This window comes from Protopterus annectens, chromosome 3.part0 (assembly GCF_019279795.1).
Source record: "Protopterus annectens isolate FY-2018-M chromosome 3.part0, PAN1.0, whole genome shotgun sequence".
NCBI classification, from domain to species: domain Eukaryota; kingdom Metazoa; phylum Chordata; order Ceratodontiformes; family Protopteridae; genus Protopterus; species Protopterus annectens.
In genome coordinates, this window is record NC_056731.1 from 458,527,006 (window position 1) to 458,547,698 (window position 20,693).

Sequence of the window (20,693 nt, forward strand, 5' to 3'; positions counted from 1 at the left end):
TGAGGCAATTTCTACATTACCTGAAGATGGCCAGATTCATCAGATAGACAGGAGAGAACACTGGGAGCTGACCATTAGACATGCCTAAATAAAAAAAAATATTTTCCTCTAGATAAGTGAGTAAAGTGAGTACAAGAGCTGTTTATATCTAAGCATGTGAGAAAAGTACAAAAACGGCTTTCCTCTAGGTAATGAGGAAGGCTGAGTGCTATAGTTATTAGTAGCTAATTTAGTGCTTACAAGTTCTGAAAAAGTGCTGAGCACGAATAAGCAAATTTAAGTGCTACAAGTAAGAATCTGTATCTCCACTAGACGAGTTACAGGACAGAAACAAGTGCAAATGCAGGCTTTCAAATCAGAAAGTTGAGGGAGATGGAAGAGACTGCCCAAACGGCCAATAACTACAATTTCTGGCCCAGAACCACTCCTTATGCGGTAGACAGGTTACCTAGTGCTTACCACTCCCACTGACAAGCTAGAAGGCTTCCCTCCAGCACAGAAAGCTTGGGGGGGGGGCTCAGAAGCTTACATACAGTACTGGATACAGCAAATCTGTATCTGGAACACTAGTTACAGGAAAGGTAGGAAAACAGGCTAAATTTTTTCTTTTTTTCAGAAAAGTAGCAAAAACAATTCACATGCAGTGCAAGCTAGCACACTTGAGTATGTAGCAATATTAGACCAAACACAGTTTAAAAATGCAATTAAATTAAAAATGACTAAAAGCAAGTGCAGAAAGAGTTCATTAGGTAGAATGTGGTAAAGAGATGAGTGTGTCCCAGATCAAATCTACAGTGGGGCGGGCAACTGCAAAAGCCACCAAATTTAAACTACAAGCCAGAAATAGGGTGAGTGGGACAAAACAGTTTCAACAGAGATCTAAGCAACAATTAACAGTACAAACTCTAAAACCAAAAATATATACTCAGCTCTGTATATTTGTAGACAGATTGGAAAGCAGTCTCTCAGAACAGGGAGACAATAGTTTCAACACAGATCTAAGCAACAATTAAACTCTAAAAACCAAAAGAAAATAAACTCAGCTCTATATTTTCAGATAGACTGGAAGGCAGTCTCTCAGAACACAGCTTCCAGCAATTAAATGCAGGCTGTTACTAACTGGTCTAATTTTATGAAAGTGATCCTTGAGTTAGATAACACACAAGCGATAAAAAACAGTTATACCAACTGAAGACACGGCAGAAAATAGGGTTGGGGGGTGGGGAAAACAGTTTCAACAGAGATCTACACAACAATTAACAGTACACCTCACTCAGACCTTCATAGGTTCATAGGTTCATAGGTTCATAGGTTTATACTAGGCTATCTGCCCTAAGGCATTTATAAGCCTAGCCCAAATTATTGTGGCTTACGCCACCCCTTATATGAAAAAATACTGTGCCCATTAGTTTGTTGTGCCTCTGTCCAGCAGTGACCCAGAGATGATTCCCGGGGTAAACCTACGATCTCCCATCCACAGGTCTAGATTTCTCTTGAACAGAGTCAGCGAGGTGCTCTGCCTCACATGGACCGGGATTTTATTCCACAGCATAGGGAGTCTCTGAGTGATAAATCTATCCCTCCAGCACGTCCTATTTATATCCGTGCTAAGGTTTAAGTCGCTTGCTCTAGTGGTTTTGGTGGATTTGGATTTTTGAGGTGGAGCATGTCCATTAATTCCGGGTTGGACATGGCCTTGTATGTCAGGCACATGTCACCTCTGAGCAGACGGTATGCGACTGAATAGAGCTGGAGTTTCTTCAATCTGGCAGCATATGACAGATTTTGGAGTCCCTTTATCCTTTTGGTGAGGAACTTTTGGGGTCTCTCCAATTGCTGCAGATGTCGGGTGAGATACATCCCGAATGGGGCATTGTACTCGATCATTGGTCTGATAAGTGAAGAGTACAGGGGAACAATGACCTCACTAGATCTGGATGTGAATCCCTTCATGATCAGGTGGGCAATGTAGAAGGTCTTTCTAACCACTTTAGCAATGTGAGTGTCAAAAGAAAGGCCACTGTCAACCTGGGTCCCCAGGTCCCTGATAACCTCTTCTGTGCTTAGTGGATTGCCACCTATATGGTAGCTTGGGGTTACCTTGTTTTTCCCGAAGGGTATGACTATACATTTTTGGCGTTTAACTTCAGGCCATGGCTCTGGCACCAGCTATCTGTTTCAGTGAGTCCCTTCTGAAGGATATCCGTGTCCGATGCACTTTCCACTATGGCGCCCAGTTTGCAGTCATCTGCAAACTTTGTCAGCCAAAGTCCTCCCATGTTGGCCTGTACTTCTGAGAAGTAGATGCCAAACAATAGGGGGCCAAGGACCGAGCCCTGTGGGACACCACTTGTGACCGGCTTGGAGTCTGACACAGCGCCAGCAACTCTAACCCTGTGGGTTCTGTCCTTAAGCCAGTTTGCAACCCATCTTGTGACATATGGGTTTACATTTAAGCTGGTAAGTTTTTCTACAATACCCGAGTGGGGTATTGTGTCGAAAGCCTTTGCAAGGTCAAGGTAGGCTGTATGGACTGCCTTTCCCTCATCAATGGCCTTGGTGTCTATTTCGAAGAAGTCGACCAAGTTCAAAAGGCATGATCTTCCCTTGACAAAGCCAAACTGGGTCGGGTCCAATGTCTGCCAGTCCCCTATATCTTTGTTTATGAGCTCCATTATGATCCTCTCCATAGCTTTGCAGACTAGACTTGTTAAGCTTATGGTACGGTAATTACCAGGTACCGTAGAGGCGCCACCATTGTGGAGAGGGACCACAGTTGCGGTTCGCCACTCCTTGGGCACGTATCCTGTGGTAAGGCTGAGATTAAACAGCTGCCTTATGTGCGGGTTTAATTCCTCATTTAGCTCGTGTAGCACACAGCCAGGGACACCATCTGGTCCCATTGATGCTGTGTTTTTAGCTTTAGAGAGAGCAGCTTTCACCTGCGCATTTGAGATGTCCGGGAGGCTACACTCGGCTGGGATAGTTATCTCTCCTTTAGGGGAGAGGGGTGAAGTTTGCACTGAACCTGTCTGCCAGTATGTTGACAATGTCTGTGGGTTCAGTGATTTTGTATCATTTTGGACTAATTCTGAGCATATCTGTGAGTTTCCACCCAGGTTCCTAACATAGCTGAAAAAGGCCTTATGATTGTCCTTTGAATCCATGGCAATTTTTCTCTCAAAATTGGCCTTAGTTGATTTTATGAGTGCTCGTATTTTTTACTAATAATGATCAGGGGTGACTTCCCTTTTATGGATTTTGTTCTATCATGTAATAGCTTTCTCCTCTTATTGTAAAGTTTGTTAATGGCTGGGGTCCACCAGACTGGACGTTTGCCCTTTGTGGAAAGAGTCTTGGTTTTATTTGGGATTGCCTGATCCATGCAGTCCTGGAGGTGTTCATAGAAGGCATTTGTAAGGGCTTCCAGCTTGGGTTGTGGTTTCCTCTGACTCAGGGGCCTTGAAGGATACCACACCAGTCTTGAGTACTGTGAAGTTTGCTTTAGAGAAGTTCTTCACTATGGTCTTTTTGTTTGGGGTGGGGCGGGATGTGGATTTCCAGTGAGATTAGTTTATGATCAGATCTCACCAATGAGGGATATACTTCGGTGTGGAGCATTTTGTCCCTATGTTTGTGACAATGAGATCTAGTATATTTTCTCCTCTCGTGGGAACAGTGACTAGCTGTTCCATGGCATTTGAATTTATGAACTCCAGGAACCGTTGGGCTAGAAAGTTAGGGCTTGAGTAATGTTCCCAGTCTATATTCGGGTAGTTGAAGTCACCCAATATGATGGTGTTTGGAGATACATTTATACCCTCCAGTGTCTTCAGGAAGGCTGTGTGGGGTTCCTGAGTTTGAGAGGGTGGCCTGTAGCATGCTACAATTTGTAGAGCAGTTTTGCCTATGGTTAGTTGCACCTGGATGGTTTCGAAGCTTCATGCGTTGCCACCAACCTGGAGGTGTGAGTATCCTTTATGAATATGGATACACCCCTCCTTTTGTGGAGTGGTCCGGGTTTTGGGGCGGAACGCATGATATGAGGTAAAACCTAATAGTGCCGGGTGCTCTCAGGAGCCTTGAACCAGGTTTCAGTTACAGCACAGACATCGATGTTCTCCATACTGAGAAGGGCCTCGAGTGCGTGCATTTTGAGATTTAGACTTCTGGCATTGAGCAGCATTACCCTCAATTTCTTCCCATTTTTGTTTTCTAGGGTGGTAGGTTTAGAATTTGAGCCTTGCCTAAAAAAGGCACTATGGGGGTGGCAAGAGCCTTAGCCAATATCCGGAATCCCAGGGTGACAGGTGCAAGCCGTCCCTTGCGAAGCAGCGTGGCTTGTCAAGCATGTCATCCCAGGCAGACAGACACTGGATCCCTTTGAATGACACCAGACATTAAGCCAATTGTTAAAGCTGATCATCTTGTCTCTATATTGTGGCATCATTCTTGGTGAAGGAAGGATACTGCTCAGGGTTAGGGTCATACCTGCCTGGGCTACATAATCAGAGAGCTCCTCTATGTCTCTTTTCATGCAGTCCAGGGAGGTGCGTCTCAGGTCGTTCACACCAGCATGGACAATGACTGTGTCATATTTGTACTTGCTGTGGAGTGACCAGTGCTTGTGTTATGTGGCGGATTCTAGCGCCCGATAGGCAGCTTACTGTGACCCTCTCCTTGTTCAGCCTGGTGAGTGGGACGTCAGTGTGTCTGACTATGGAGTCACCTATGACAAGTATGTTTGGTGTTGTATTTGGCCTTAAGGGCTGTGACTGCTTTGCACACTGCTTTTGTGGTTTATGTGTTGCTTGTGGGGTGTCTTGAGGTAGCAGTTGTTTGGGTGTCTGCTTTGGAGGCCTCTGCTGTTTAGGTAAATTTTACTCAGAGCCTCCGAGTATGTCTTTGTGTGTTTATGTGTTTGATTCAGTGGAGTGGTAGCATTATGTGAGGCTGGTTTTGTGGTGTGTGTAGTTGCCTTCTCCTCCTGTCTGGTCTTGCCAGTCCTGAGTTGAGAGAGCTCAGCCTCCAGTTTGGCTAAATAGCTGCATCTCTCGCAAGTATTTGTGTTATGTGGGAGGAGGAGAGGGTTGTCTGTGTACATGAGGCAGTTATAACATTGCCTCAAGATTCCCAGATTCACCAGCTGGACCGGAGAGGAGATTGACAACTGACCTTTGGACATGCTAGAATAATATTGGGAAATCCTTAATTGAAAACAAGGGCCAGTGGGGAGTGAGGGTGTAGTGCTTTTAATTTTTAGTGCTGACTTATATAATTGCTTTAGTGAGCAAGTGCCAGGTAACTTGAGTGCAATGTGTTACAAGTAACTAAATGCAAAAACGACAAACAGTAACTTTCTTTCAAGTGAAACAAGGAAATAAGTACAGTAAGCAATGCAGATATCACTAGTGATCCACAGAAGCGCTGAGAAGTTGTGTATTAGGTGAATTAGCTTCCAGGGAAATAACAAGCAAACAAACAACAAGCATATAAACAAAGCTAGATTCAGTAGGCCTGGATCTAGTCTATGCTAGAGCAAACAAGGTGAACCAATTTCAGTAAGATACAGTTCAAATATTCAGGCACTATAAACCTTTAACCAGAAAATTCCCAGCTCAGAAGGGCAGAGTCCAGCCTCTTCTCCCACAAGAGTGCAGACCACGAACCTTCTTAATGTAAAATAACTGGCCTGAAGCCCAAGTGCCTAAACCAGAACTAATACACTTGGACACTGGGCTCTCAATCAGCAGTTCCCAACTTAGAAGGATGAAAGCTACCTGTCCTGCCACCACAGTGCTTGCCACAAACCTTCCTAATGTAAAACAACTGGTCTGAAGCCCAAGTGCTTAATCCAAAAGACTTGAATGATAGCTACACTTTAATCAAGTTACAACCAAGCAGTAATAAATACCATTGAATACTTTAGAGAATGTCTGGATTAGTGCTCAAGTTACACAAACAAAGCTAGATCCAGCAGGCCCGAATCCAGTCTATGCCACAGCAAACAAGGCGCACCAACTTCAGTAAGAAACAGTTCAGATATGCATGCACTATAAGCCTTTAACCAGAAATTCCCAGCTCAGAAGGGCAGAGTCCAGCCTCTCCTCCCACAAGAGTGCAGACCACGAACCCTCTTAATGTAAAATAACTGGTTTGAAAGCCCAAGTGCTTAAACCAGAATTAATACACTTTTAGAATAACAGACACTGAGCCCTCAATCAGCAGTTCCCAACCTAGAAGGATGTAAGCTACCTGTTCTGCCACAACAGTGCAGACCACAAACCCTCTCAGTGCAAAACAACTAACTGGTCCGAAGCCCAACCAAAAGGCTTAGAATGAGTTACACCAAGCAGTAATAAATACAATTGAGTATTTTAAGATGATGCAAAAGTAAAAAGAAGTAGGTAAAAACACAAGTACAGTAAAAGCAGATGAAAATTTTTTTTTTTTTTTTTCTGAACAAGTGCTGAGATCAAAGAAACAGATTTGAGTGCTGAAACTAGAAAACTGGCTAGTTACAAGAAAAAAAAAACAAGCTAGAAGGCTTCCCTCAAACACAGAAGGGCTTGGGGGCTCAGAAGCCTACAAATAGTCTGTACCACTTAACAAGAAAGGCAGGAAATAAGCTTAATTTTTTTTTTCTATTTCCCAGATGCTCTCTTTGTACACAGTAGGAGTGCCTGAAATCAGAATATGATCTCACTGCACTCAGTTGAGTGAGCAAATGAGATGGGCCCAAAGGCAGGCTGAGGCGGGCAGTTTCAATGCCACTAAGATTAACACCAAAACAAAAACAGGGCAGGTGGGTGGGAATAACTGAAGAGCAGAATAACCAGTTAAAATTCCTTCAACACTCCTTCATACACAGTTTAAATCAATTTAAATACTGTATTTTTTAAAAAAAAAAGTGCATAAAAAGGTACTTAAATTCTCTTATACGTCCAGTTGAATATAACCAAGTTCTTAGCTTGCCAAGCTGAAGTTTTAAAGCAGGAATTATTTCACATGCACCAGTTTAAATATGCAAGGACAGGAAATCAATGAATGTGGCTACCCCCACACCTGTAATTACTAGCAAATAACAAAATTCAGCCAACACTAGCTTTTAGTTCAAGTTACTGAAGAGCAGAATAACCAGTTAAAAATTCCTTCAACACTCCTTCATACATCACACCCTATTCAACATGAAAGCCATGGGGGCGTTATGTATGAAGAAAGAACCAGTATTCCTTACTTTTAATACATAACCTTCCCCTGCAGATTTATTCTGGCTACTTCAATAACAGGCCTACAGTGATCAGACAGCACGGAAAGGACAGCTATTACTAGATATTTAATATATCAAAAGCACTGGCAAATTTTTCCTAGTGCAGGACTCTGGGGAAACTAGGCTGATTGCAAATATTTAAAATATGTAATACCAAAATAGCAAATGGCAGCACTTGTGCATATGTAAATATGATAACAGCTGTAAAGTAACTGCAAGATATGAAAAGTACTAGTAAAGAAGAGAGAAATTCCAGAAGTACAAGAGACAAAAGTAGGAGCTTGTATAAACTGCATTTAAAGAAAATTCTCTATGAAGAAGTACAAAGCTGGGCAACAAAACCCCAAACCAATTTCTGCTTTTGAAGGTGTTAAACGTGCAGCATATCACTAAGCTGATAAACTTATAAAACTCTTCTAATGTGGTGGATTCATGCTTGACCAGCAGCTCAAGTGTCTGTTGGAGATGGGAGAGCCGAGAGCAATAATGAAACAAACTTGTTAGGGTGTGTCCACACTATGTCTCAAACTTCCCAGTGCAAAACAATTCAGAAGTAGGTAACTGTCTACAAGGCAGAGCAGGGTCAACTGATCACATCATGCGGAAGAAGGCCCATTGCACTCCTAAACCTTGAATGTTGATAAGTATCTTTACCACAATTATAGCATCGCGCCTAGTATGCTTGACCCTCACACCCATAGGGAATGAATGGGCCATATGATCAAAAAAGAGCCATCAGCACCGCAGCCAGGAGGGTAAGTTCAATGGTCACAGAAGCACGGATTCAAAATTAGAACCCAATATCAATGACCTCTACTCTTTCAAAAGCTCCATATTCTTTTATCAGACTCCACCTAGAATAATGGTAAAATCAGTTTACTATCAAAGGCTTGAAATCCACTTCATTTGTTCAACACAACAAAATATAATGGCGAAAATGAAAATGTTTTTACACCAACATGTCGAAAATCCTTTCTCGAATGTCTGCAGTCAACATTATTCGACACAGCAGAAGGTGATGTCAGACACCCAGGATATTCAGTGTAACGTGCCATGAGAATTTCACTTCTACAGCACGTTTTTACTGTTTTGCAGGTGGGCACCACGTATGTAAGGAGTTGTGTCCCCCCACACCCCCTGCAAATTATATATGCCAACTCCAAAATAACACTACAGTGAGGAAAAGGGTAAATTCCCTGAACGTACTACAAACTCCATACACAATGCCGAACTCATAATAAAGAATCATGTTTTACTTTCATGAATTTGAAGTATTCAGCTTCCCCACTGTGCATCTTTGAAACTGTACTTTCCATCAACTGATGTGCAATCAACTGCAATTCAAGCTTTTGATAGTAAACTGGTAAAATAAGACCCACAGAAGATGCACAAGTTGACTAGCAGAAAAAGACAATGTATATGTCAAGTGGGAACTTTTTTTTTTTTTTTTTTTTTTTTTTTTTTTACAGGCCTTACCATCATGGACCACTCCTGGATCTTCTGTAGTATCACTTGACGCCCTTGTGGCATCCATGCTACGAAAACAGTTGCAGCACGAGTGCTCAACCAACATATATAAAGCCCACAAGCTGCTGTATAGAGTTCATGAATTTTAGCATTTCCAGTCCAAAATGACATCAACCAACGACCAGTACATACTAGATGGAAACAAAACAGATGAATACATCAGAAAGTGATACTTTAAAGATACAAATAAGTTAGACTCATCCATTCTAATTCAAAGCTGAAAAGTCTGGTATGTTCTTTGTAAGTCAATTAATACCAAGTGATTATTTCATACTGAGAAATGTAGTTATTATTCAACACCACATATTTACCAATTTGCAAGTATGAGAAATATGGAAAAATACTTCCAACAGACGCTACATATGGGAAAGGTCAGAGAAAGGGTTCCATTGTTAGATGGTTGAAAACATCTCAGCTGAATAACCTACCTGATACTTCAAGAAGGTGGCCATTATTCCCACAGGGGGAGTATCAAAGAGAGAGAGAGACAGAGTCTCCTACATCTGCTAGTTAATCTGATTTTCACCTGGACAAATCCTCTATACTCTGTTTCTAGTTAGTCCTGTCACCCTCTGGATCACAGGTGGAATACCAGTCCTGACAAGAGCATTCTGGATTACCGCTTTCAGGCTAAGTTTCATTCTGTAAAATATTTTTTTTCCACCAAATGAGTTCCTTTTTTTAAGCATGGAAGGATGGCCACCAAGGTTTCTAATGGCTGTTGACACCATTTCCATGTGATTTTTTTGGACTACTGAAGTTTCCTCATATTCAGTTTTGCAACAGGGGCCAGAAAAAAGATGCCATGTAACCCAATGTCTTTAGGAATTCCCTTGCTGTGACTGTCTGATTTTTATAAGATTCTGCAGATAAGTTTTCAAATAAGAGACCGTGTGTCTTGGTGTAAAAAGGCATTTTGGTGCATTAAGTCTATCTACGTGACCAGAAAGAGCATTCTTCTATGTGGCTGTAGTTGGACTTGGAGAAGGTGAGGCTGAGAACTACCTTCTGGAAGCAAGAACCAAACCAAACTGGTCTTTTTCGGCACCTAGATCTCCACTCAAGTTTTTCATTCTTCCGGAAGCAATCCAGGGTGATATGCAAAAGTTGTCCGAAGTTCGAGGGTAGATTTCCCCTGGATCAGACAGTCGTCCAGGTAAGGGTAAGTGTGAACTCCTGAAGTTCTGTAATGGGTTATAATAGGTGCTAGACATTTGGTGAACACTTTGGGAGCACTGGATAAACCAAATGGTAAAACACAGAAGTGGTAGTGTATTCCTCCTGCCAGAAAATGAAAATATTTCCTGCATCCCTTGGCCATGGGAATGAGAAGGTAGACATATTTCAGGTCTAAGGACACCATATAGGCACTTTGGATGATCACAGGCAGTACTTTTTGCAAGTTTAACATGTTGAACTTTGCTATGTGAAGGAACTTGTTTAGTCTTGACAACAAGATTGGTCTTAAGGTACTCGCCTTGCTTGGAACCATGAAAATTCTTTAGCAAAACCCTGTGCCATCTTATCCTGCTGGCAATGACTGAATCGACTCTTGTTGTAGAGCTCTGTTAGAATTGGGGGGAGTTGTCCCTCTATCTTTTGGGGGCTTTGACATGCCTAAAATAGTTTTATTTTTCCCTGACATGGATGAAGTAACCTCTATTATATTTAAGAATGAAAGGTGCTCTCCACTGCTGCAGGACAGATCAGTTTTTCTCTGCTAGGGTGAGGTGTTTTTTTTTTTTGGGAGGGGAGGTGCTGTGGATAGTCATAGCTGCACCTTGAAGGGCACTGTAAAGTACAGCTGTGTAAGAACTTATAACAAATCTCCAAATGATCACTGCTGCAGTATTCCTGACAAATGAATAGTCACCACTGATGTCCACCCGAGATATCAATGCTTTACCTTCCCTAGGACATGTGTGTGATGTATGACCTCAGTCTGTATGCACTGGGCTAAAAATAATGACATACAAGCATGGCTCCTCAAACCATTTCCAAGCTAGTGGCCTGAAGACTACTGATACTGGTCAGCTAGGAGTGTAGCTTGAAATGGTAAGAAACCTCCCTCATACCCATTGGGTTGGGAGGGTGGCCTAATGGTTAAGGTGTTTGCCTTACAAATACAAGATGCAGGGTTTGAGTCTCACAAGGGATAATTGACTAGGCTTACAATGGCTCTCAAGGCCAGATGGGGAATGTTTTCCCAAGACATGGCATATCACTCTCTGATGATGGAAAGGCCCCATTCATTGTCTGTAGTAATGGTTTATCCAGTGTTGAAACCTTAAGGTTGTTCAGGAATATGGACCATCAAGTGCCAAACCAATATTTCTATCCGATGAATGTTTGAACTTTGCAATGATGTTAGACTCCCTTACTAGCAATGGCAATTTGTTCCATAGCTTGGGAATGAATTGTGTTAAAAATATATCCTTTTACACAAGATTTCTTTGACAGACTGATTTCTTAACTCTCTTGACTGATCAATAAAACTTAAGCCTAACAATGCTGCCACAATGTCCCACGGACAAATCTTCCAACATAAAAGATCCTTCAAAAAGCAAAGTGAAGGTCATGCTGCTTAACACTAGGAGCCTTAACCTGAAAATGCATTCACTGGAGGCATTCCTAACACTGGAAGATGCTGACATCTGGGCAGTCACGGAAACTTGGTTCAAGGATGCAGAGAGCACCCCTGCCTTAACAGGTTATACCTCATTCCACACATTCTGACCCCAAAATGAGGTCAGGAAGACGAAGGGTGGTGGAGTTTCTATTTTCATTAAAGACAAGCACACGTCCAGACTGGTTTGCCAGCATGATGCACTAGAACTTCTCCAGGTGCAGCTGACAATTGGCATGACATTCACCCAAGTAATAGCCAGCTACAGAGCCCCCTCCATGACTCAGGACACCCACTACTTTTACCTGGACCTACTTGAGTTTATCAAGGTACCCCCTAACACCCTGATCAGTGGTAACTTCAACTACCCCACCATAAATTGGGTGAACTATTCCTGCTCTAATGCACTCAACCAACGATTCCTTGACTTTGTCAATTCTAATGCACTAGACCAGCTTGTCTCACCCCCACAAAGGGATTCTAGATTTGGTTCTCACCAACATGGGCAATTGTTGCACCACCCCATTAGTAAGTTCTTCACTGGTGAGATCAGATAGTTGGATTGTCTCATTCGAAGTTTCTATCTTTTATAACCCACCTCAGCAGTAACCTGAAAAACTTCACAAACACTGACAACTAAGGGAGGGCATCAGTAGCTTCACACCACCGTCCCCCCCCCCCCCCCAGAGGATGTAGACAAATAAGCTGAACAGTACTCCAGTGCAGTATACAAGTATACAAGCACCTGTACAACTGCATGGACTCAGCCATACCCAGCAGAACTAAAACCTGCTCCAAGGAAACACAAACCTATGTAGTAGACATCCTCCGTCAACAGGCTTTACAACAAAAGGAAGAAACAGTTGTCCAAGGGCAAGGCAGAAATTCACAATCGGAAAAACTCCCTCCTTAGCCTCAACAAGTAAATTAGATCACTAGTGAAAACCTCCAAAGCCAATTATGAATCAAAACTAGCCTCTGAAACAAAGGCTAACCACAAAGCCTTTTTCATTTACGTCAGAAACCTCCATGGCAAAGCCCAGGTTTGTTCCGAATTAGTTAACAGTACAATATAAACTGATCTTGTTGACACAGCCAACCTGCCAGCAGATAGGTTCAGTGCAAACTTAATACCCCTGCCCCAGTTCCCAAAAGCCCATTCGATACCCCGATACTTACCTCGCACCTCACATCTCCAAAGATCAAGTGTTAAAGGCCCTATCCAAGGCATAAAAAGTACAGTTGTGTACACTTACCATAAATGTAGGTGTTAGAGTGTATTCACTGTTGCAGTCATTACATTTGGGTAATCTGCTGACAGGTTGCCCTCAGTCGGCCTGATTAACAAAGTCTTGGGTCCTGCGTCAGTTGCTGTCACTTCTTCCATGACGTTAGTTCGTCAGGGGTATAAAACATGCAGCTGATGCCATTGCATCAATTTTTCTTGCCCCAGATGTCAGGTGCCCCCCAAATAGGGAGTAAAATTATAAGGGAGCAAAATTTTATATATATATATATATATATATATATATATATATATATATATATATATGGGTCGACTACTAATTACCGACACGACGATTCCCCGACGGAAAACTCCCCGACGCCAGATGACCGACATCACACAAACCCGACAACGCAAAACACCGAACACCATTACACTGAACACCATTACACCGACACACGGAACGTAAACAACACGCGACACTACATAGCATACACACTAGCCCTGACCCAAGCCCTAACCCTAAGGTCCGACACTATCGCACACTTCACCTACCTGCACCCTAACCCTAACTCACTTAACCCACCCCTAGCCCAAGCTCCGACACTAACGCACACATCACCTATCTGCACCCTAACCCTAACTCACTTAACCCACCCCTAGCCCAAGCTCCGACAGTAACGCACACTTCACCTACCTGCACCCTAACCCTAACTCACTTAACCCGTCCCTAAATTACAGTCCCTCACTAGCACACACTTACCTTACCCGGACCATACCTCCGACCCGAACACACACTCACCTTTCCCACAGCCTAACCCGACATCCCACAATCTCGAGCACTTACCTGACCGCTCCTAACTCCGTCACCATCGCACACTTACCGCGTCGCGATCGCACATTCCCTTGTCGGTCTTTCCGCTGTCGGCAAATCACCCTGTCGGTACACTTACCTGTCGGTCATCTGGCGTCGGTGAGTTTTCCGTCGGGGAATCGTCGTTTCGGGCATTAGTAGTAGACCCATATATATATATATATAAAATTTAAAATACAACAAATATACCTCCGAACAAAAGCAAATACACTAACAAGGCTTTTAAGCACAGTAAAAGAAAGTAGAGGTATAGTAAGAGAAAAACAGGGGGATGGAGGGTGGGTAACCAGGACTGCAACAGTGAATACACTCGAACATCTACATTTATGGCAAGTGCACATAACTGTACTATGTTCTTCATGTTTCACTGTTGCAGTCATTACATTTGGGTAGATTCCCAAAGCTATGGTTGGGAGGATGGATTAATACAGCATTAGGACCAGCTATAAGCCCTGCAGGACAGCAATGCTTTAGACTTTGTGAAAGCCTTGATGGAGAAAGAAGAGGAAGGTCTGAAGACACCTTGAGTGGAGGTGGACTTGTCCACATTCTGAGTTTCAATAAAAAGAGTGGCTTCGGTATCTGTAGTCGGGGTGTGGGCCGAGGAGCCTGCGACCTCAGGCACAGGAGACACCGTCAAAGACAGGTCGTCAGTAGTCAGGGGCTGCGTAGGCGCCTCGCTGAGAACCGGACCACGTGTAGTCGGCTTTGGCGTGGTGTCGGTAGAGGCCGCGGACTTCGTGTGTCAGTCCTTGTCTCTGCGTTTTTTAGACAAAACCTGAGTCGGAGTATCCAACAACATAGTATAGTTAAATGCTTTCCCAAAATAATGCTGGGAGAACTCCGCCCGACGCTTAATAGTGTGTATGTTGAATGTAGCACAAAAGCGACAGACCGAGACGTCGTGGTCTGGGCCTAAACAAGGTATACAGAGGGAATGGAAATCCTTATGCGGTATTTGCTTCCCACAAGAAATACAATTATTAACTTTGTCTGACATCGGTCTGAGGCAAGAAAAGTTTCCCCAACGGGGTACTTAGCTTTTAAGAAGACTTCGGTTTCCAAATTTTCATAATCTCAGGAGCTGGCCGACCGGCACTTGCGAACTGCTTCTGCTTCGGGCACTGCGCGACAAGAAAGAGTGAAGAAAATGGTGTCGGCTGGTTCCTTTATACCCCTGTTGCACTGACGTCAGGGAAGAAGCGACTACAACCGACGCCGGACCTAGACTTTGGAATTCGGCCGACCGAGGACCCGCCTGACGGCAGGAGAACCCATCTGTTATGACTGCAGCTGTATGCACAATGAACATCTGATCCGCTGGGGGATAGTTTTACCATGGTGATTATAGCAGAAACGAATACAAAGGCTTATCCATTTGGAAATAGTCTGCTTTGAAATAGCCTTTCCCTCTGACCTTGCAGCAGATGCCACCAGAAGTTGTTCAGATTTTCTTAGAGATTTTGTCCTCTTTAAATAAAATCTAAGTTGTCGGTGTACATCCAATTAATGCAGAATTCGCTCCCCCTTGTTCTGTGGATTGGTAAAGAAAGTCGGCAAATAAATGGTCTAAGAGCCACATTGGATACCACCCTTAACCATGAAGGATGGACTGGTCCTGAGAGACACCCTGTCTGCATGAAAAATAATGAAAGGCTCCACTGCCATAAGAGCCTGTAATTCAAAAATCCTTCTAGCTGAAGTGACTGCTGAAAGGAAATCTGTTTTCCAGGAGAGAAGTTTTAAGTCTGCAGTAGCAGCTGGCTCGAAAGGAGGGAGAGAGAGTTTTTCCAATACAAAATTGACATCCCAGGCAGGGGTTGGAGCTCTCCTGGGTGGTCTTAAGTTTCTGGCCCCTCTAAGACACTGCTTTAGCAGAGGATGAGAGAACAGGGGAGGTTCTGTGTTGTAATGAGCTGAAATGGCAGAGGCATGGATTTTATGGAAGAAAAAGACAGGCCCTTGTGAAGCATCTCAGTTAAGTATTGTAAAATCTGAGGAATACTGGGTGCTGTTGTTCTTATTCCTTTTGACTGGTTCCAGGCACAGAATCTTTTCCATTTGTCAGCATAAGATTTTTCTAGTACTAGGCCTTCTCGCCTCCAAAATGACATCCATCGCAGGTTTGCTGAGGGATGCTAAGGGTGAATTTAGGTGATTAGCCACGCTGCAAGATTCAAAGTTTGAAGCTGTGTATGCACAATTTGGTTGTTCTGCTGAGACAGTAAGGTCTCTGAGGCAGGTGCAACGGTGGAAAGTATGACACATTGTACAGGAGTGGGTAACAGTGGTGGCAAGGTCAGTCTGGAGCAATAAAAATCATTTTTTGGTTTGTCCTATTTGACTTTTAGTAGAACTTTGGAGAGCAGAGGCAGAGGGGGAAAAGCATAGACTGATAGGTTTTTCCAGCTGAATGATAGAGCATCCAATTTCCAAGCTTTTTTGTGATGAGTTCTTGTGGAGAACTTGTCCAACTGATAGTTCTGGGGTGAGGCAAAAAGATCAATGTCTGGACTCCCCCATTTGCGTTTCAACATGTTGAAAATCTGTGTTTCCAGTTTCCATTCGTGTAGGTCCATGAGATTTCTGCTTAATTCGTCTGCCAGAGTATTCAGCTTTCCGGGCAGGGATTGAGCTTGTAGCTGTACTTGATAGGTCAAGGCCGTGTTCCACAATGCCATGGCTAGTCTGCATAGGGGGTAGGAATGTGTACCCCCTGCTTGTTGATGTACCACATAACTGTGGTGTTGTCTGTCTATCATTAATTGTCCTGGATGAAGGTAGTCCTTGAAGGCTGTCAGTGCATTCTGTACAGCTAGCATCGCTGAGTGATATGAAGGTGCATTTGATTTGTGCTCCATTTGCCCTGAATGCACTTCCCAGCCAGATGAGCCCCACAAGCACAGTCTGATGCATCTGTAGTTAGGGTTTGGCGGCAGGGGGTGGAGTGAATGGCAGTCCCTTGTTTTGGTGGCAGGCCTCTGCCAACCATAGGAACTCTAGTTGCAGGCACGGAATGATAGGAATAATTGTTTCCAGACTGTGACAATGTTGACTCCATAAACTTTTTAAGTACCACTGAAGTTTCCTCATATGCAGTCTTGCATATGGAATTAGAAGAATGCAGGAGACCATGAACCCCAAGGTTTGCAGAATTTGTCTTGCAGACAGCAGGGTTTTTGTGGCCACCTGTTTAAAGTCAACAATTGAATTTGCTTTTCTGGCGTAAGGTAAGCCATTTGAGCAGTTGTATTCAAGCTTGCACCCAGGAATGTAATTTTTTGAGAGGGTACCATTCTGATTTCTTTTAGTTTATGGTGTACCCTAGACAAGTTAGAACCCTTTTTTACAAACACCAGATGCTTTAGAAGAATGTCTTTGTTTTCTGCCTGAAATAGACAATCGTCCAGGTATGGATATATTTGAATATTTCTTTGCCTGCAAAATGCAATTACTGGAGCCAGGCACTTTGTGAAGACCCTGTGCGCAGTAGATAAGCCAAAGGGCAGTGCAGAGAACTGGTAATGCAAATAGCCTACTTTGAAGCGGAGGTATCGTCTGCAAGATTCCCTGATTGGGATATGCAGGTAAACCTCTAAGTCTAGAGTTACCAACCAGGCATCTCTGCCTAGCATAGGAAGTAACTGTTGAAGAGTCTGCATTTTGAATTTTGGAATGTCCAGAAATGTGTTTAGAGTAGAAAAGTCCAGAATTGGATGCCATGATTTGTCTTTTCTGGGTACCAGGAAAAGTCTTGAATAGAAACCTTGTCCCTTTTCCTCTTCTGGTACTGGTTGAATAGCCCCCCATGCTCATGAGGGACAGAACTTGTTCCTGGGCCTCTGCCCACTGATTTGGGGGCAGGTCTGGCCATCCACTTGGGATTGGCAATTTGTGGAAATGAAATCTGTATCCCTGGGATACTATATTTACAACCCATTTGTCCTCGGTTGTAAGTTGCCAGTTTCTTGCATGAAGTGCCAGCTTTCCCCCCAAAGGGGCGGCTACAAGATAAGTGCTTGGTGAGTGTAGAGGGAAGTCATTGAGACTGTTTACCACATGGAGTTGCCTTGATGGCTCCAGATGTGGAGGTGGAGGAACCCCATTGTTTTGTTCTAAAGGTCCCTTGTGACTGAAACCTGGAGCCTTTGGAATGTCTGGTTTTGACTTGAGAGGCTCTCAAAGGAACCGGAAAGGACCAGTTCTTAGCAGGCCAGTGCCTACTAAATCTTGGAGGTTGCACTTGTAAGAAATCTTTCACAGTTTGCATAGATTTAGCTTTATCTTCCATCTTTTTTAAAACTTCTTCAGCCTTATTACCAAAAATACAGTCCTGTTGTAAAAGAGCATCCAACAATTTTGCTTTAACATGATCAGGCTAAACTACATTGTAAAGTATGCTATCCAACTTGTTCAGCTGAATGCATTAAATCCTGTAAATCTTTATTTTCCACACAGAAATTAACATAATTTTCTGTTTAAGCAGTTCTGTAATATGCTGTTGATATTTAAGCATATGAAATTGACAGTTTAAAGCCCTGATTGCCAAGGTTGCAGAAGCGTAAACCTTCTTACCCCATCTATCCAGCGCCCTGGAGTCTCTATCTGAAGGGGTAGGAATTTTAGCAGTAGAGGCCTTAATGCCCTTGGGACCCTGAGAAATGGTTTCAGGATCTGTAATAAGATTTTTGAAAAGGAATTTGTGGGAGTCAGGAACCCTACAGTATCTGTCTGGCTTACAAGGAGTCAGAGGCAGCGAATCAGGAGCCATACTACATTTTGAAAAAACAATCAACAAAGTCAAGAACAGGAGGTATAGCCAAATGCCTATGCCAAGGAAGAAGAAGAAAATCCTTAAGCCTCTTTGAGACATCCTGACTTTCCCAGTGAAAATGTTCCCTTAAGGTATGTAAAGTTTCCCCAAAAGAAAAATCCTCCGGGGGAGAAGCAGAAGGAATGGAATCTTCTGCATCAGAGTCCTCATAAGTAAGTATAGACAAATCCTGTTCAATGGAAGAGTCAGAAGAAACAGAATCCTGTTCAGAAGATTCATAATCAATGTCTTGCCTAGGCCTCTTAGGAGGAGGGGGTTGGCAACCCCTGATCAGAGTAATAAAATCTTCAGGCATTTTGATAATTTGTTTTTTTAGGCATAGGGGTCTGCACACGTGGCCCAGGCGTCAGTTTTTTAGACAAAGATTTAGATTTTGCCCTTAGTTTTGAAGATGGCATTGGTCTAATATACAAATCTGTAGGCCTGAAAACACACTCAGAAGCCAGTGCCTGCACAGCGGCTCCGGACCCATCTAAGGTAGAGACATCCGCGGGTTCCATAATTGAAGCATCACGCGGCATACCGGACTCTGAATGGGTCACAGTAAAGGCCTGCAAATCAGAAGAAGCGGGCATCAGGGGCTGCGAAAGCACCTCACTGACTACCAGTGAACTGGCTTAGGAGAAGCGTTGTCATCAGTTGTGGACCTCGACGGTCTGTCTCAGTCTTTTCTTTGCGTTTTTTTAGGTATTCTGGTAGTTGGATTGCTAACAGACAACATTTCTGAAAAATTAAATCGTGAGCCAAAATATTTAGAAGCAAAAATATACAGACGTTTAATAGTGCGTTGATTAAATTTAGCACAAAACCGACAGCAAGGTACATCATGGTCAGGGCTTAGGCAAGCAATACAGTACAAAGGAAAATCCTTATGAGGTATTTGCTTCCCACAAATAATGCAATTAACTTTTACTGACATTGATAAGGAGCAAGAAAAAGTTTCCCCAATGGGCTACTAAGCATTTAGTTGAAGACTTCGGTTCTGAAACTCGAAAAAGAAAATTTCAGGAGTCAGCCGACCAGCACTTGCGAACTGCTTCTGCTTCGGCCACCGCACGGTAAGAAAGACTGATGTAATGGTGTCGGCTGCATGTTTTATACCCCTGACGACCTGACGTCATGGAAGAAGGGGCAGCAACCGATGCAGGACCCAAGACTTTGTTAGTCAGGCTGACTGAGGGCAACCTGCCAGCAGATTACCCAAATGTAATGACTGCAACAGTGAAACACGAAGAAAATCATAACTTCCACTGGACCTGAAAGCATCCCATGCTCTATTCTGCAGCATCTCCAGAACTAGCCTCACCATTGAGCACCCTTATTCAACCACAGCCAAAGAACAGGCTTCATTCCAGCAGACTGGAGAACTGCCACTGAAATCCCTTTGCAAAAATTTGGTGCCACTACTGACCCTGGAAACTATCGCCCCATTACCCTGACAAGCCTGATCTGTAAGGCAATGGAGTGTATTACTACCAACCTCATAAACAAGGACATAGACAATCTCCAAGCACTTGACTCCAGCCAGTTCAGATTCATCAAGGGCAGATCTTGCCTGTTTAACCTGGTTGACTTTTTTGAGACAGTCACCAAGGCACTGGATGAGGGAAAGTGAGTACATACAGCTTATCTTGACTTGGTCAAAGCCTTTGCCACAATCCCCCACTCAGGCATCACTGAGAAGTTAACACAACTTCATGTAAATCCCTACCTCATCAAATGGGTTGCCAACTGGCTCAATGATAGGACCCACAAGGTCAAAATAGGTGCCACCACCTCCCACATCAGACCTGTCACTAGTGGTGTCCCTCAGGGAACCGTCCTGGGACGACTCCTGTTTGGCATCTAGTTCTCACAGGTCCAAAGACAAAATGCCTGTGGCTCACCAAGTTTGCGGACTAAATTGGGCACTGTCACTGACTCCACAAATGATGTTAACATACTTCAAGAGGGCCTCACGGAAACAAATGACTGAAGCTAAAGTCTTGGCCTCAAGTAAAATGCATTATCAAACCATTCGGCAAAAACATAGTCCCTACTGATAAACACATTAACAGCAACCCCCAAGCACACAAACTTTGGTGAGAGACCTGGGTACACAAGCTGAAAACACTCACAAATTTGACAATTACGTAGCGGCAGTGGTCAAAAAAGCCTTTTACTTGTTTCATCTCATAAGTAAAGGGATTGCATCCATGAAAAAAAAAGGTTATTACCTCTCTGTACTCCTTCCCTCATTAGGCCAATTGAGGAAAAATACCTCATTTGGTATGTACCTCTCCAAATACCTGCACCAACTGGAAAGGCCACAGTAACACCTCAGAGAGAGAATCCAAG

General features: G+C 43.4%; 1 protein-coding gene across 1 annotated transcript in view; it reads right to left on the reverse strand.

The window, feature by feature from the left end:
* Window positions 1–20,693, reverse strand: part of MARCHF6 (membrane associated ring-CH-type finger 6) — a 2,699,933-nt gene that overhangs the window by 482,648 nt on the left and 2,196,592 nt on the right. Inside the window, exon 27 of the mRNA XM_044064887.1 lies at window positions 8,747–8,928. Coding sequence (XP_043920822.1) covers window positions 8,747–8,928 — 182 coding nt within the window. The remainder of the gene's footprint in view (window positions 1–8,746; window positions 8,929–20,693) is intronic.